Below are 17,798 nucleotides of genomic sequence, written 5' to 3'. Positions count from 1 at the left end.
CCACCCAACATAATCGTGTGGTATAGTATACAAGATTTGTAATCCACCCAACATAATCGTGCGGTATAGTATACAAGATTTGTAATCCACCCCAACATAATCGTGCGGTATCGTATACAAGATTTGTAATCCACCCAACATAATCGTGTGGTATAGTATACAAGATTTGTAATCCACCCAACATAATCGTGCGGTATAGTATACAAGATTTGTAATCCACCCCAACATAATCGTGCGGTAAAGTATATAAAATTTATACTGGTTGGTTCAACTAGAAACTCTAGTGCGGTATAGTATATAAAATTTATAGTGGTTGGTTCAACTAGAAACTTTTTCAGTTCATGACATTAAAAGACAATCTTTGATCCGGTCATTATTTGATATATAAATCAAGTAGCAGTGTATTTAATTCAAGTAGATGTGATTGTCAGTTATGTCGTCTATAATAATAGTTTTATATTCGAGTCCATAATTCAACAACCTATGTTAAAGATAAAACAATACAAATTAGATCATTAATTAGCCGCGGTTGTTTTTAGGTTTTTTGTTCTTTTATTGTTTTTTTTCCTCTAGATCAGTAGCTCGCCAATTATTTATCTTCTATTAAACATACATTATGTGATGGATAATGGTCGAAGAGGCTATTATAAAATTTAAAACATAGCACCCAAGAGATAACAAATAATGGATGGTTTTCTAACAACAAGTCATAAAATAATGGATATATTCTTAAAACAACTGTTATTGTGTGTCTTTCTATATATTTTATTACTATTTAATTTTAGTCAAAATAGCAATTGACCAATGTCCGAATTGATATCTCACTAATCTTTCAAGTATTTTAAAGATACATTATGGGAGAATCGATAACGAGTTGACAGTTCTCACTATAATAATTAAAAACTAGATAACGTAAAGGCAATTTGCTGAAAATTTCATTTAAATTGATCCACTATGGACCGAGAACTAAGCGAATGAAATTTCTGCCTAGCCTCGGACAACTTTGTAAATTTCTAAGTCCATTATGGGCCGCTTCCCGTTATTTCCCTTTAAATTAAATTAGGCCTTGAGTGAATTAGACATCAACCTGTCAAAAGAAAACGAAATACTGCGAATTTTGACTTGACACCTAGAAATGGACATAAATGGGTTGCAACGCAAATACGCGAAGAGTCCAAATTGAATGGCAGTCTTTGGCGTCTGGTTATTCAAGTTTACACCCGCATATAGTATTCTCTTGGGTACATTTAACTTCATTCTTCGAGTCTCTCTATTACAAATGAAACTCGAAAGCATTCTTGCACGCGATTCGTGTGCCAATTTTAAAACTTTCACTTTGTGTTAAATATTGGACATTAGAAGCCCATCTTTTCACGGTTACAACATTGATGTTGGGTTTAATTAAACAATGAGTCCCATGGTTGCAATGTCGAAGACTGTGGATGATATTGAGTTAGAGACTTGACTCCTTTAAAGACTGATTGAAAAGCTTACTAAATATCGAACCAAATTCATCACACAAGTAAATTGTTGGTTGTCTCACCTGTTCAAAACATTTTGAATGTTATCGCTAGACTCTAGCTTTATACACTTGGGGGGGGGGGGGCTGAATGGTTAGCGTGCGCGCGCTGTATCATAAAGTCTGTCATTGAGTCGACCGGCGTGGTTTCGAATCCCCGGTTGTACGTGACAAGGAGTAGGGTCGCCTGTCCAACCTCGTGGGTTTTCTCCGGGTCCTCCGGTTTCCTCCCACTGCTAATAAGTATGTAAATAAAATTAAACCATATGTTAGTCCCGAAATGACCTAGTTTGTGTCGAGTGGACGTTAAACCCCATTTCTCTCTCTCTCTTTATACACTTAGTTGAAATAAGAAATTTGAATCGACATCACTGTTAAAAAATACGTCTCCGTCTTCTAACTTACTTGGCAGACATCATTGAAAGGGTAACGCACAAATTTAAGAACTCGGCCATATAAGATGAAACGAAATTTAGGTAAGCCTGGTGCGAAAAAATTGGGATTTTTGAAAGAATTTTATTGTAAATTATTGTAATTTAGCTAGGCAAAGCAATAAATCACTGAAGATTCTCAACTTTTCAAAGATTTAATTTTTTTTTCTCCCAGGCTTACTTAAATTTCGTTTCAATGATGTCCGCCAAGTAAGTTAGAAGACGGAGACGTATTTTTTAACAGCGTGTTGTGTCGCTCATACTGACTCTAGCCAGGTAAGCAAGGTCTTATTTTCCCACTAAGATGTTCATTTATATTGTTCAGGCGTTCACAGGGACTGACACGCGACCGTTTCGCAGTAAAAAGTTGCCCAGTAAAATTGACTGGGAAGCCAAACTTTGTCGCCAAGGCTTCAATAGAAGGGTCCCTGGACGTAGAGTCGAGTGAAATGAGATCTACGTTCAGAGCTGGATTACGTCCGCCGTATCCTTTCTTCACTTTACCAGCGTGACATTGAAGCTTAAAGAAGAAGGGAAAAATCAATGTTTTTTTTTTCTTTTAAATCTAATTCTAAGAGACGAAGACAATTGGAAAACGGATGTACGATTATTTTTTCAATTTGTTTTCAAAAGAAAGAATACGACTTTAAACTGGTAACCACCAAGGCTCATCAGATGGGTTACCTCTAGCTATAACAGGAAATAAATGAAACACATCTAGTATATTATTATATTTCAATCACTGTAATATTTGTAATCAATGTCAGTTCAATTATGCAGGTGTATATGCTCATGAATATTGATGTTGTACATTTACTAATAAAATTACCCTTGACTTGAATTAAATCAAAACCCCACCAAAATGCAATTATAGCTAATGGATGTGCGTGCCAAAGTATGCCAGGAGTTACGTCCTGATCATACCGAATTTTATTTTCTAACCATTTTTGCACGGGTATCGTTCCTTTGACCCAAATAGGGTTGTATAAGTGTAGTTTAATGGTCGAGAGCGAGACATCAAGTAATATATCTATATATTACGCAATGTCTTGCACGAGACCATTAAACAACTTAAAATATAGACACTATCCAGCACGTGCATATCAATGAAATACGTCACGCGGGGCCAAAATTTCAACTAGTATAAATAATGTACGCTTGACACATTGCCCGTACCATTACGTCAAATAATGCTAGGCCAAAGAATGACGTCACATCTGTATTTTAAAGTCTAATAGAGAAAGGTCGGAACAATGAGAGAATGTTAAGCATGACTAAATATGTATAATGGGTCAGACGATAACGTAATGTCGATATGATATTGATATAATTCATAGTAAAAATAAATGGCTAATATTTTTTACATGAAACATCCGGTGTTATGTTAGTTTATTATGCGTTCTAGTACGATGGCTATACACGGACACAATATCCGGGTTGGTGATTTAATACAATTTAACACGTGCATGGTTTCCCGGAGAACATCTACAATCATGTTCGTTTTGTGTTGGGTTTTTTTATTATTTCATTTCAATGAATAAGTATTCAATTTTTCTCCGTGATAGATATGCATCGGGAGCTATGATAAAAGCCTGCTCGAACAATCATTCTCCGTGAGGGGGGTTGGATGGCCGAATGGTTAGCACGTGCGCGCTGTATCATAAGGTATGTCATTGAGTCAACTGGCGTGGTTTCGATTTCCCGGTTGTACGTTAAAAGAAGTAATCTAGGGTCGCCTGTCCAACCTCGTGGTTTTGTCTGGGTCTTCTGGTTTCCTCCCACTGCTAAACACCCTTACGCTCAAGCGAATTATTGAAATAAAATTAAACCATATGTTAGTCGCGAAATGACCTGGTTTGTTTCGAGTGGACGTTAAAGTAGCTAAGTCTCTAACTCAATATCATCAAAAATTTTCGACATTGAAAACACGAATTATTTGTCTATTCAAATCAACATTGGTCTTGTGATCTTACAGGGAAAAGGTGGGCTTCTGATATCCAATATTCAAGACAAAAGTAACATTTTACCATTGGTACACGAATCGTGTACCATAATGCGTTTCAGTGCCATTTGAAACAAGGGACTCAAAGAACAGGGCTAGACATATTCCACAAGTCATGTCAAATGGTGACGCTATATTCTTATCTTGAGAGCATGCGCAATAAATACCATCGGTGTAAACTGGAAAAACCAGACGCTAAAGATTGCCATTCACATGAGACTTCTGGCGTATTTCGCCGAACATAACTGATTAGAAATTACAGTAAAAACAGAAACGATTGAATGTAAATCAGTTTATATACATTCATATTACATTATTATATGCATTGCGACCCATTTTTGTCAATTTCTAGGTCCCAAATATTAGCGATTTAGCTCCTTTATACCCAATTTCTATCCCTCTCATTCTCCGTCAATAGGCAGACAAAATTGGGCCAGTTAACACGAGATAAATAGGCGTCGAACCGATGACATATGGATAATAATCAAACATTTTCCACTCTGTTCAGTGAGACTTCCCATATTAGGGGCTTTACGATCATCTTTCATACACATCTTTGACAAACCGTCATGCGGGTTAGATCGTTCTGCCATCACACTAAACACTTATCAGATTATATTTATCTGGTTCCCCAATCAGCGACACCCTTCTCGTTTCAAACAGGGATATCACCGAGACCCTAGTCGTTTAAAACAAGGATATCTATAATAGTTACGTGGTGTTAAAGGATTTAGTTTCAACACGGACATTATTCAGCCAGGGTTTGTGGTAATTATAACTTTATATTACATTCACGATATCTGTATATGACGTGGGATATTAAAGGGGAATGCACCCGAGGTGTTTGGTTACAATCCCGTTATCTGTATATAACGTAAGATATTAAAGGGGAATTCAGCCGAGGTGTTTGATACAACTTTACATTACATTGTTAAATTTGATAGATTATTGATTTCCATTTAGCTCTATAGTAAAGCTGTAATAATAAGAAATGAAAGTAGTAGCAGTAGCAGTAGCGGCAGTAGTAGTAGTAGTAGTAGTAGTATAGTAGTACTAGTAGTAGCAGTAGCGGCAGAGAGAAATGGGGTTTAACGTCCACTCGACACAAACTAGGTCATTTCGGGACTAACATAATATGGTTTAATTTTATTTCAATAATTCGTTTGCGCGTAGGGGTCTTCTTTAGCAGTGGGAGGAAGCCGGAGGACCCGGAGAAAACCCACGAGGTTGGACAGGCGAGTAGTAGCAGTAGTAGTAGTAGTCGTAGTAGTAGTAATAGTAGAAGTAATAGTAGTAGTAGTAGTAGTAGCAGTAGCAGTGGTTGTAGTAGTAGTAGTAGTAGTAGTAGTAGTAGTAGTAGTTGTAGTATTAGTAGTAGTAGTAGTAGTAGTGGTGGTAGTAGTAGTAGTAGTAGCAGTAGTAGCAGTAATAGCAGTAGTAGTAGAAGTAGTAGTAGTAGTAGTAGTAATAGCAGTAGTAGTAGTAGTAGTGGTGGTAGTAGTAGCAGTGGTAGTAGTAGCAGTAGTAGTAGTAGTATTAGTAGAAGTGGTAGCAGTAACAGCAGTAGTAGTGGTGGTAGTAGTAGTAGTGGTAGTAGTTGTAGTAGTAGCAGTAGCAGTAGTAGTAGTAGTAGTAGTAGAATAGTAGCAGTAGCAGCAGTAGTATTAGTAGTAGTAGTAGTAGTTGTAGTAGTAGTAGTAGTAGTACAAGTAGCAGTAACAGCAGTAGTAGTGGTGGTAGTAGTAGTAGTAGTAGTAGTAGTAGTAATAGTGGTAGTAGTAGTAGTAGTAGTAGTAGTAGTAGCAGTAGCAGTAGTGGTAGTAGTGGTAGTAGTAGTAGTAGTAGTAGTAGTAGTAGTAGTAGCAGTAATAGCAGTAGTAGTGGTGGTAGTAGTAGTAGTAGTAGCAGTAGTAGTAGTAGCAGTAGCAGTAGCAGTAGTAGTAGTAGTAGCAGTAGTAGTAGTAGCAGTAGTAGTAGTAGTGGTTTGGAGTGATAATGTCCCTTTAACGGGGATATTATTCACCATTCAGCTATGATTTTGTTACAGTATTCTTTTATTTAGAATCTATTCATACATGAAATAATATCAAATATCTCCAGCATTACGGGTATCGTGTTAAAAATAATACTGAAGTATCGCCCGGGTGCGCTTCAAAGGGAGATTGGGCACTTGGGTCCGTATGTACTAGGATTTGTGTGTGAGACTATTGTCAACTGTAGGCCCGTTATTGGGAAAATTGACTTGTAGTAGAGTTGTATCAAACTGAAGGTGGAAGCCACGGTGGGTAAGTGAGTAAGACGCTGGCTCGCTGCGTGTTCGATCCCGGTGTTGGTCGAGAAAGTTCGTCGGGACTGAGGGCCTGACCAGGACAGCTGCCTTGTCGTTAGAATGGGACTAATAACTGAGATCCCGTGTACGCAAAAGATCCCTTGGCAGTTGGAATTTGATATAAAAGTGGTTAAAATCCCCATGTAACATATGCCACGAACCTCAGTCGGTTATAACAGACGACCCACACTGTATTCTGTATGCCCGTCTTCATTAGCCCAATCGGAGCAGAGCAGTAGGACGTTAAACCCCATTTCATTTATTTCAAACTGAAGGTTCAATATTGACAACAAGTTGGCTTCCAATAGAGGTATATCTCAGGTAAGGAGTTAGGCGTCACATCGATATAAAAACCTAGATAAGTATTTATATACATAATTAGTTTATGGCTGCGTGGTCAACTAATTCTTGATATTCTGGCAAAGAAATACCCCCACCCCCACCACCACCACTGGCAATTGTCAGCGAATTGTCACTTTGATTAATATCGTATCGGAAGTGATTCAACCAGTTTCAAACAGGACATATTTTTTTTATGATTTGTTTTGTGATGAACAGTGCAGAATTTTAGATAGCATGTATGTCCCTGAGAATACCGAGTGAGTATATTGTAGTATTTGTTTTCCCTCTTAATTAGCCCGGTTAGAACAGAAAGATTGGACGTTAAACCCCATCATCTACTGCCGGACATTTCCTATAGGATATCCTGTCAGACTGAAGCCGAGGGTCGTAACATCAAGGGGAAATCCAACCTAGGTGTATTATATTTTTGAGACTTTCATAAGTCCTTTTTACCTGCACTGTAATCCGTCGTCATATATCCTTGACGTTACTTAATTGTGTTTAAATTATACTTTCATCTTGATGGTCGGGGTGGGGGGGGGGCTCATCATTTGAATATTCTAGGGCCTCTCTTCATCAACATTGGACACAAGCCCGAATTAGTTGAATGCTAATATTAATTTTAAACATGAGAAAACCAATCGCTGTTGATGAAGCGACATATAGAAATCGTTCACAAAATACAACTAGCCCTAGAGATCGGACATGGTCTGGAATATTAATGACATAGAATGTGTTTAACGTGTTTAGTTTACAACCTAAACAAAAACAGGGCTCGCAGAGATTTGACGACCTTTTATAAAACTTAAACTGGGCTACTTATTTACTTCCATGTATCATATTGCACGAACCTTGCTCGGTTCTAAAGGACGACAAGAGACGATTCCACGCGTCCCGGTTGAGCTATAGAGTGATCAATCAACACCAGCATGGAGGACTAGTCACCTACTGTATCCGGTCAAGCTACTTTCGCTTTCATTTTCCAAAAGGATTTGGCGATTTTCTCATCGACGATTTCCCTTCTTAGAATTATACAAGGGTTGTATGAAACGCTCACCATGATTCACAATAACAGGTTGACGACCGCCCATTCTAATGTAAAAGTATTATTCAAGATTGAGAGGCTATAGATTACAGCTCATGTGCTGAAGTAGCTAGTGTACGTTTTAAAAAAATAACGGCCCTAACTATGATCCCTGGTGAACACCACATTTTATTTCAAATGAAACGATTCAGCCATCTTAGTTCTGCAGGATTAATCAGCGTCTGGCACGAACAAAGTGTGAATCAAGCTTCCAAAATCTAAGCCTTAAAAATATGTATTTTAATTTGTTTGAGGTTTATTCTTTTACATAGAGATAGATTATTGGTCATTAAATGAAATGAAATGAAATGGAGTTTACCGTCCTACTGTTCTGCTCCTATACTGTGCTAATGAAGACGAGCATACGCCATACAGTGTGCTATGAGGGAAATTTTGCCCGGGCAGCGGCACTATCGCCTACTCTTATATCGAATTCCAACTGCCAAGGGGTCTTTTACGTGCATTCTAATGTATACACACACGAGAGCTCGGTTTTTCGTCTCATCCGAAAGACTAGACGGCTGTTCTTGTCAGGCCCTCCGTTCTGCACCACTGACAAGGGGAAACCACGTCAGAAAATCTGGATGAACTTTCTCGGCCAATGCAGGAATCGAACACCCGACCTCCAGGCTAGCGAGCTATTAATCATTAACCTAGTTTGTGTTAAATTAAACATGAGACTATTATTGAAATATTATTTATATAACATTGTAACTACAGGTAATACTATAAACAGGTGGAACTCCAGTCTGATTTAAAGTTGGTTTAGATGTCAGCCTAGAATTAACTGTCTACAGGGATATCCAACCATGGAGCTAGCGTTACTACTGGTCGTACTGGTGGCTGTTGCTATATTTACTACACTGTTATTGACCGGTTATTACATTTTAAATAGTAAGTCTGGTTTAATTAGAGAGAGAGAGAGAGAGAGAGAGAGATATGTATTAACGTCCAAAAGCTATGTCATTTCTTGACTAGCATAATATTTCAATAATTTGCTTGCGTGTAAGATGCCTTTAGCGGTGGGGGGGGGGCAAAACTCACGAGGTCATAGTAGAGGCAGGGGATCGAAACCACGTGACTTAACTCAATGACAGACCTAATGGTCTAAAGCGCACGTGTTCAACCATCCGAGCGACCAACCCCCTTACCCTTTAGAGATCTTCAACAGTCAGTAAATATATATCAAAGTATCGCTATATGATCACACAGTAATAACAGGATTGTATCCAAAATAGTATAGATACAAATACTTGGAATGTCCTCCTTCGTTCTTGGGGTTTAACGTCCGTTTCCAGTAAGATATCGCAGACTACACATTAAAACGAACAGTATTTACAAATTTTCTATCGGCGTATTGTCCCTTTAACCCACGTCTCAAGTTGCACAAAAAGTGTACACAGTTACTAGGCTATTAGTCATTTGTTGACAAAGGTACATTACTTGTAAGCGGAAATTACGAATAAACGATTTGTAAAGAATAAAATGAATATCTTCTTTGAGCGATATTTAGCAAGTGACACGGGTAATATCACATTAACATAGTATGGAACACAATTACTGATATAAATAAAACGACGTTACACTGAAGGTTCTCTCAACACAATAACATAGTATGGAACACAATTACTGATATAAATAAAACGATGTTACACTGACGGTTCTCTCAACACAATAACATAGTATGGAACACAATTACTGATATAAATAAAACGACGTTACACTGAAGGTTCTCTCAACACAATAACATAGTATGGAACACAATTACTGATATAAATAAAACGACGTTACACTGAGGGTTCTCTCAACGTTATCAAGCAGTTGACTGTTTACAGTGACTGTTTACAGCGCTTAGTCCTCATTGGAGAGAGAGAGAGAGAGAGAGAGAGAGAGAGGGGGGGGTAACGTCCACTCGACACAAACTAGGTCATTTCGGGACTAACACACGATTCAATTTTATTTCAATAATTCGCTTTAGCGGTGTGAGGAAACCGGAGGACCCGGAGAAAAACCACAACCGGGGAATCGAAACTACGCCAGTAGACTTATAATGAAAGACCCTATGATACAACGCACACGCGCTAACCATTCGGCCATCCAACCCCAAGTCCTCATTAGAGAAAATTGAGATCATATATACTCTGTTTTGGGATAAATGTCCACATACTTAGATAAGAGATAAGTAAATACATTAATACTTAGTAAATAATTCCTTTTTTTAGGGATAAAATGCCTAGTGCGGAAAGTGAAAATAATATTACTAATAAACCTACTTCCCTTTATTCTACCCAGATGAAATTCAGTCAATGTTTTAAACCACCTGGGGCCATGTTGGTTCGATGAGGTCCCGTGTTCGATCCCTGTGTTGGCTGAGAGAGTTCCTCCATGTCAATGGTACATGACGAGGGCATGGCAAGGGGGCAACTTATATAGTCCGGATAAGAGAGAGAGAGAGAGAGAGAAATGGGGTTTAACGTCCACTCGACACAAACTAGGTCATTTCGGGACTAACATATGGTTATAATTTTATTTCAATAGTTCGCTTGCGCGTAGGGGTCTTTAGCAGTGGGAGGAAACCGGAGGAAACGGAGAAAACCCACGAGGTTGGACAGGCGACCCTACTCCTTACCACGCCAGTCGACTCACTGACAGACTTTATGATACAGCGCGCGCCCGCACGCTAACCATTCAGCCATCAAACCCCCCAGTCCGGATAAGGTCTTATGTACACTTTGTGTTCACGTAATAGAACCTTGGTAGTTATTATTCGATATAAGAGTGGGCTTTAGCGCCGTTGTCGGTGCAAACTTCACCTCATAGCAGACTATATGGCGTGTGCCAGTATTCATCAGTCCAGTCTGAGCAGAACAGTAAGACAACCTCAATTCATGTCATTTTAAACGACCACCGTATAAGTAGTAACAATTGTTCTCAACAGCTAAAACCAGTCGCACGAAATCGTCTGTATTGTTTATGTGCTAATTATGTTTTATAGAATGCTGTAAACGAAGACGGAGGAGGCCCTGTGTTGTTGATAAAAGACGAGACTCTAGGCATAGCTTTGCAGTAGATCCACACCTACACGACAATGGCCACTGTTTCCGAGACTACGAGAACGAAATGGAAAACGGCAACCAGTTTCCGCAGGAATCAACCCTACACAAAAACAACGATTGTTTTCAAGAAGATGTGGAAATATCCGATAGTAGATCGGACACGGTTTTTATAGAACCAGAAACGTTTAACGACGTGAATGTACCGCTAAGATCACAATCTCGTGTCGTAGACGATGTCACGTCTCGGAATGGTTCAAGCCCTACAGAAGAACGTTATCCAAGATTGAGCAATATTCAAAGATTGATAGATTATAGATTGAACAGACAGTCATCTCAGTGTTCACTATCAGAAAGTCAACAAGACTTGTTGAAAGCTGTGTCTACAAATATTCAAACTATAATCTCAAAAGGTATAATATGGCTAGACCTCCAATATGATTAAAACATAGATACTATTTCGTTTCGTGTTTTATAGTTCAAAATTTCCTTTTACTCTTCATGTCGTTGGAGAGCCAGATCTGTTAACCAAGGCCAACTACACCTTTCACCAAGTTTACGACTTGTAAACAGGGTTAGGGCACGTGATTTTTGCCGATGATTATTGGTGATGGTAAGGCTTAGGGCTAGATTTTGGGTTAGGGTTAGGAAATATGCAGGCAGCCTTGGTAAATAGATCTAAACGAAACTAAATATAGATCTGTACTGTAATCACATGGCTAGACCCCTTTTCTTTTTTCTTTTTTTTTCTTTATTATAAACTGGTGTTAGATTTGCTAAAACGAAATCATGTGACTCAAAGCGAGTTGAAATCTGAAAACCTGTTGTATAAAACAGTACGATCAAGAAGTTATTGGTCATAAAAGATGTATGAGCTAAGACTCATGCGTTAAATTAAGTAACCACAAAACAACTAATTTCAACATAAGTAGTAATAGATCTCGTGTACGGGGCAGGCTATGCTTACTATTTCTAGAATTTTGAATAACTTGTGTATATGAAGTGTTATTATCGTCAATATTATTTTGGTTCTATTTTTAGGCTATCTGATTGGATATAAACCACATGATGAAATCAAGCAATATATTGAAAACAGTTCGACAGATTTTAACGTTATAGATGAAGTCACAGAAAGTTATAAAGTAATGGATAAGTCTACTAACAGCACCAAATCACGTCTGAGTGAACCTTTTCCTAACTGTCTAAATCTTGAAGAAGATTCTTTTTCTCGTCGCATTAAAGATTCCAACATGTCTACGCCAAAAGAACTACAGAGCAATGGGGACAATGCGACTCTATCGTTAACCGAATATCCGACTCTCCCGTTAACCGATTATCCAACTCTCCCGTTAAACGACTATCCGACTCCCCCGTCAACCGATTATCCAACTCTCCCGTTATCACGTTATCCGGTTAATCGCCAATCGCTTTGTAGTGTTGGATTGTCGCTTGGTATAGAAGATAGCGGACTGTTCAGTAATGCGAGCATAGATGACATATTTCACCAGCAGGTGTCGTATGATCATATCCGGGGAGAAAATATAACTGAGACTTTTTATCAAACCGTTGATGGTTATCAGCTTGATGAATCCGGCTCCGAACATATTTACCAGTCTATTAACAGTTTATGGACGGATGTGCTGGCTAGAAGACAAAATAGTTCACAGACATTCAATGAACCGGTTGGTCTGCGTCAATCTGGGGACACCGACGATGTGCCTTACTATTTACAACCGCTTAACACACTTGAAAGACAAGGTTGTCAAGAAACAGGTACGAGTGGGGATAATCCAGTTGTCGACAGAAGTTATGATTATCCAGTTGTCAACAGAAGTTATGATTATCCAGTTGTCAACAGAAGTTTGAATTATTCTGACTCGGAGGATGGTTATCAACCAATCGATGATAGACTTGATTGTCCAGACAAGGAAAGAGATGTCGAAAATAGATATCATCCAGGTGTATGTAAGCACCTGGAAACGGGTGAGTCAAAAAATAGTTTTAAACCAACAGACAGTTGTGAACGGAATTCCAATTCCGATGATAGTTATGAACCGATTGACTTAGGACCGGATTGTCCAAACAAAGTGTCTCAAAATAGTGATCAACACGCCAGCATTTATAGACGTGATTGTTCGGTGACAGAGAGTGTCTCGAGGGCCATTGATCAGTTGATTGACGCTGTGAGCACAGATGATGCTTCAGAAGCAGGTCATCCAGGAGCAGATGGTGACGAACCAGATGATACAGAAGATGAGAATTATTATAACGGTTTCGATTCTAGTGATCCTTTAATTGGTGAGCGGAGAGTTTGTCGTTTTTATCCAGTGAGGAAGGTTTACACCATCTCTCCACGAAGAAATTATAATTTCCACCCCAATGGCGACTGCGGTTCCGTTTTAATCGACTTTTCACAGCTTTAAACTAAACGCTGTTATACGGTATTTCATTTTGTGCTTTATTATGTAATTTGTATTTTCAACCATGACGCACGTGTAAGAGTTGATCTGCTGCGGTTGTGTTGTGGTTGTATAAAATCTGATTACAATTTGAAGCTTTGTTCAGATTACGTGAAATTATCAGCCAATTAGACGCTAGGTTTAGATCACGTGAACTTATAAGCCAATGGGCGTCCTAGCTAGAGGTAAAGGGGCATAATTTATAGGTGAGGCGGTCCCACGTGACCTTATTGTTTACCTTACAACATTGTTTTCCAGTACATTCATTACGAACTGGTGTGTTGACAAACGTTAGTTTTGGTCGTTAATATTGAATTTAATCCCGATACGGGTTTCTTACCATCGATAAGGTCAAGTGGAACCGAGTTTTTACTAGCGACGCCTGGTGGGAATTCCTTCAGCGAGGACGCCAATTAGACGATATGTCCCATCTGTATTGGCATATACCGATGTTGCGTTGTGGATAGGTTTGTAATGTTTTCTCAGTGAATAGATCTCCATATTGGTTTTATCAGCAACAAATATAAGATTATATTAGTGTATACGATTAGACATGAATATTGTAGTGTCACAATTTATAAATCTGGTTAAACTACAGATCTAGATTTCGTTTCATTTTTTTATGCTTTCGAAATTTTGAATTAAAAAACGAAACGAAATAGGATGTGTTTCTAATTAAGAATGATGATGTCTCCAAGAATTATGTTTATCAACTTCAATGATTGTATTTAAAAAAAGTCCACAGTCGGTATCACGGTAGTAACGTACTTGTACTGTAACGTCCTTGTACATGAGAGTAATGTACTTGTACTGTAACATACTTGTAACGTGATTGTACGTGACTGTGACGTACTTGTACTGTAACATACTTGTAACGTACTTGTAACGTACATGTACTTGTACTGTAACGTGATTGTAACCTACATGATTTTAGTCAGTCGTATTTTTTGTATTGGTAGAAAATTAATTTATAATTGCGGTAATTGACGTCATTTAATTGACCCTAATACTTCGTCACTGCCAACATGCTTAATTTTACATTTTATTTTCATTTTTTGTGTGGTTTACTCTATTGGTCTCGGTTAACTGACCTAGCCGTCGCGGCTTGTCCAATATTACAACTATTTTTACTTCTGTACTGTATTTACCAATGTCACCGAAACCTCGTAAACGGTGTATAATTTCTGATAATAGTTTCCCGCACTTGCTCAGATTGTTCGGCTATTCATTGGTAACAGGTATCTCGGATCATTGCTCCTGATACAGAAATCCTGATCTATATTATTTTCCAAAATTCTCGGGAATGTTTTGTCGTTGATTTCACCAAGGCTGAAACTGTACAAGAAGTGTATCGCCTGCCTAAGCTAGTGTGTTTTCCCCGGTTTCATGCCACTGCTAAATAATTGCCATACCATGTTGTTCTCGAATTGACCTAGTTTATGTTAAATACCATGTTGGTCTCGAATTGACCTAGTTTATGTTAAACATAAATAAGGTGAGAGCTAAATCTGCCTATTGCAGGTCTTTAGGTCTGAAATATTGACTAAATTATTAATAAGACATTAATTAAGTTATCTTTAGTGGATTTTAATAAATTTTGTGATGGATAATTTAACATAATAAATGGACAATCGAGACTTTGCTAATTATAGAAACAACATCAGTAATGATGATCGAGGCTATCCGAAAATTGAATCGCTAATTTCTTGGTTCAGAGTGAAGCTATTTGGCTGAAATTTTCAGCATTTTCTGTTTTCATTATCTATTTTTTAACTATTAAAGCAAGAAATATCAGGTCTTTATCTAATCTTACCGAATGCCCCTTTAAGTGGACGTTAAACCCCATCTCTTTGTATTTGTTTCAAAACCCCATGTGGGTGAGATTGTTTATCTGTTAAATATTGTTATACTGTACGTTTTACGTTAAGTTTGTTTACTGTTTAGAAATGTTTTATACTCTTACAAGTTTGCCTATTGTTTTATTTTAGGTCAAGGTTGCTCTGATGTGACCTTTAAATTAGCGCTTGGACAAGATCCCGCTTTTTTTTTTTATTGATTTTGGTTTAATTTGTAGACAGTGGAACACAAGGTCGTTATATCGATATCTTAACACTGACGTATGTTTGGTATTTTTGAAGCGAGATATTGTGATATGTCGGTCGGTTAATGTAGTTAATGTTTATTGACTAATTTGTTTGCATTGGATCGACAGTCTACAGGTTAAATCTATTTGATGAGGCACAATACATAATTAGGAGACAGGGCTAGCACTAACCCTATCCCAAGACGTAGCCCTACGTCTTACCCTAACCCTAACCCTCGGCAACCCTAACCTTGTTTAGATCTCGGGACCTTGAGGAAATATGAATTTGACCTTGTCAAATAGATATGATCATAGTAACAATCACAATGCCTCGTTTTCAAAAAAAGCAATATCCGGTGTCAATGGTGAAGGCAGTGTTTATTTTTAAACGTAAATTTTCATCACACAAATCAAATAAACGATTTTATGTTTTACCCGGATCAACTCATTTTAAGCTTGTTTACCTGTTATAATTTTATTATTCTATTTTAAGCATTTATTTTTTCTTTATAATATTTGTAATAATTATATAGCTATGTGCAACTATTTGTAATAAACTTGTAAGGCCGTGTGCAACATTTTGTAATAATAATAAACATGTAAGGCCGTGTGCAACTTTTTGTAATAAACTTGTAAAGCCATGTGCAACTCTTTGTAATAATAATAAACATGTAAGGCCGTGTGCAACTTTTTGTAATAAACCTGTAAAGCCACGTGCAACTATTTGTAATAAACCTCTAGGGCCGTGTGCAACTTTAAATTTAATCCAACGCAATCTGATTAAAACACGGATCCTATCTGGTTTTTCACTTTTTATAGTTCAAAATTTCGTTCTACTTGTCTTTACTACACTAGGATCTGTTTTACTAAACTACACTAGGAGTTGTTATATAAGGCGCGTTCAGGTTGATGTGAGGGATTAGCCATTGAAACAGTCTGTTGCTGCGAGTTCTTGGCGTGCGATGTACGGAACTGTTGGTATCCTACTAGAAACATCAACGCTGATTGGTTAATTAAATTTCTAACGTCATAGTGTCAAAGGGTCGCTCGTATGACCCCTGACGCGACCTTCCACTACAACTGGTCAGATCTTCATGTAGTAGAGACCATCGAAGTATAAAAAACGAAACGAACTATAGATCTGTATTTTAATCAGATTGAATCAATCGGTAAAATATGGTTAGCACGTGCACGCTGTATCATAAGGTCTGTCATTGAGTCAACTGGCGTGGTTTCGATTCCCCGGTTGTACGTGACAAGGAGTAGGGTAGCCTGTCCAAACTCGTTGGTTTCTCCGGGTCCTCCAGTTTCCTCCCACTGGTAAAGACCCCAACGCGCAAGCGAATTATTGAAATGAAATTAACCATATGTTAGTCCCGAAATGACCTAGTTTGTGTCGAGTGGACGTTAAACCCCATTTCTCTTTCTCTCTACATGATGGACAAACAGGAATGTGTGACAAGGCGTATGTCCAGGGTTAATTATCTCCTACATTCATAGTAATGACGTCGGACAAACAAACGTCCATATTTACGTATAGCAGAAATAATGTCTCCGAGCTGAGTTTATAATTTATCTAGTGACCCTCACACCTCACACCAAACTTGGAGTTATTGTCACCTCAATCCCCCGCTTCTCAAATTCCTGGACACGCCCTTGTGACGCTCTCGAAATAAATAGAAGATTTATTCATAATTTCTTTGATTAAAGGCTCAATACCACTCTTGTTGTAACTGAATAATATGTCCCAATCTTTATTCTGGTCAACAAATTGTACTATTTTAGAATATTTCAATCAATTGATACAAATTTCATCTTAACACACCTTATTTAAAAATTTTTAAAAATTCAACATAATGGTTTGAAACGTCTAACGTAAACCTTTTCAAATGAAACTTCGATTTAAAAATATTTTCGAACCCTCTGGACAAGTAAAATAGGATGTAATGGATAATTTACACAACAGGTCTAGGACACTTAAACATCTAGTATTTAGATAGATAGATTATTTATTTTCTGGAGCTTTCAAGCCAGCAAGAGTGTTATTGTCTCTTTAAGATGATCCGCTTTTGGGATCGTCCTCGCGATCATTATCTGAACAATCTGATTGTACAGAGAGGTGGCTGGATGGTTTAACGCCTTCGTTTTAGATTAGGAGGTCGGTAATTGAGCAGGGTCGCCTGCCCAACCACATTTCTCTTTCTGATTCAATGATTTTCCCTTCTACTCTTATCCCAAGTTTCATCTGACCTTGAAGTGATTTGACTCTATGGCGTCAGGCATTTAATTAACCAATCAGCGTTGGTGATTTTAGTGGGTTACCCACAGTTCCATGCACCTCACGCCAAAAAGTTGACGTAACACACCGTTTCATTGGCTAATGACTCACATCATCCAGAACGCGGTTATATAATAACTCTTTCTAATCGCAGAGTAGTAAAGACAAGCAAAACGAAAATTTAAACGATAAAAACGAAATCAAAAAAGATCTGTGTG

General features: G+C 38.0%; 1 protein-coding gene across 3 annotated transcripts; it reads left to right on the top strand.

The window, feature by feature from the left end:
* Positions 1–4,513: 4,513 nt before the first annotated feature.
* On the top strand, positions 4,514–15,945 carry LOC126830183 (uncharacterized). 3 transcript variants are annotated; one of them, XM_050560498.2, is made up of 4 exons: positions 4,514–4,720; positions 8,428–8,601; positions 10,703–11,173; positions 11,802–15,945. In XM_050560498.2, the coding sequence occupies exons 2-4, from the start codon at positions 8,517–8,519 to the stop codon at positions 13,181–13,183; spliced, it is 1,938 nt and encodes a 645-aa protein (XP_050416455.2). In that variant the 5' UTR covers positions 4,514–4,720; positions 8,428–8,516; the 3' UTR covers positions 13,184–15,945. The 3 variants fall into 3 exon arrangements, with proteins under 3 accessions (XP_050416455.2, XP_050416453.2, XP_050416454.2); XM_050560496.2 differs by lacking the exon at positions 4,514–4,720 and adding an exon at positions 6,115–6,237; XM_050560497.2 differs by lacking the exon at positions 4,514–4,720 and adding an exon at positions 6,847–6,880.
* The last annotated feature ends 1,853 nt before the right edge of the window (positions 15,946–17,798 follow it).

The sequence above is a fragment of the Patella vulgata genome, chromosome 8 (genome assembly GCF_932274485.2).
Source record: "Patella vulgata chromosome 8, xgPatVulg1.2, whole genome shotgun sequence".
Taxonomy (NCBI): Eukaryota; Metazoa; Mollusca; class Gastropoda; family Patellidae; genus Patella; species Patella vulgata.
The sequence above is the reverse complement of the archived record's forward strand: the minus strand, read 5'-3'. Positions and strand labels throughout refer to the sequence as shown.

What these genes read in the sequence shown, in the direction of transcription:
- LOC126830183 (XM_050560498.2), top strand. Translation starts at nt 8,517, where the DNA reads ATGGAGCTAGCGTTACTACTGGTCGTACTGGTGGCTGTTGCTATATTT. An exon ending in CGGTTATTACATTTTAAATA is followed by an intron (nt 8,602 to 10,702) that starts GTAAGTCTGGTT and finishes TATGTTTTATAG; the next exon opens with AATGCTGTAAACGAAGACGG. An exon ending in TCAAACTATAATCTCAAAAG is followed by an intron (nt 11,174 to 11,801) that starts GTATAATATGGC and finishes TTCTATTTTTAG; the next exon opens with GCTATCTGATTGGATATAAA.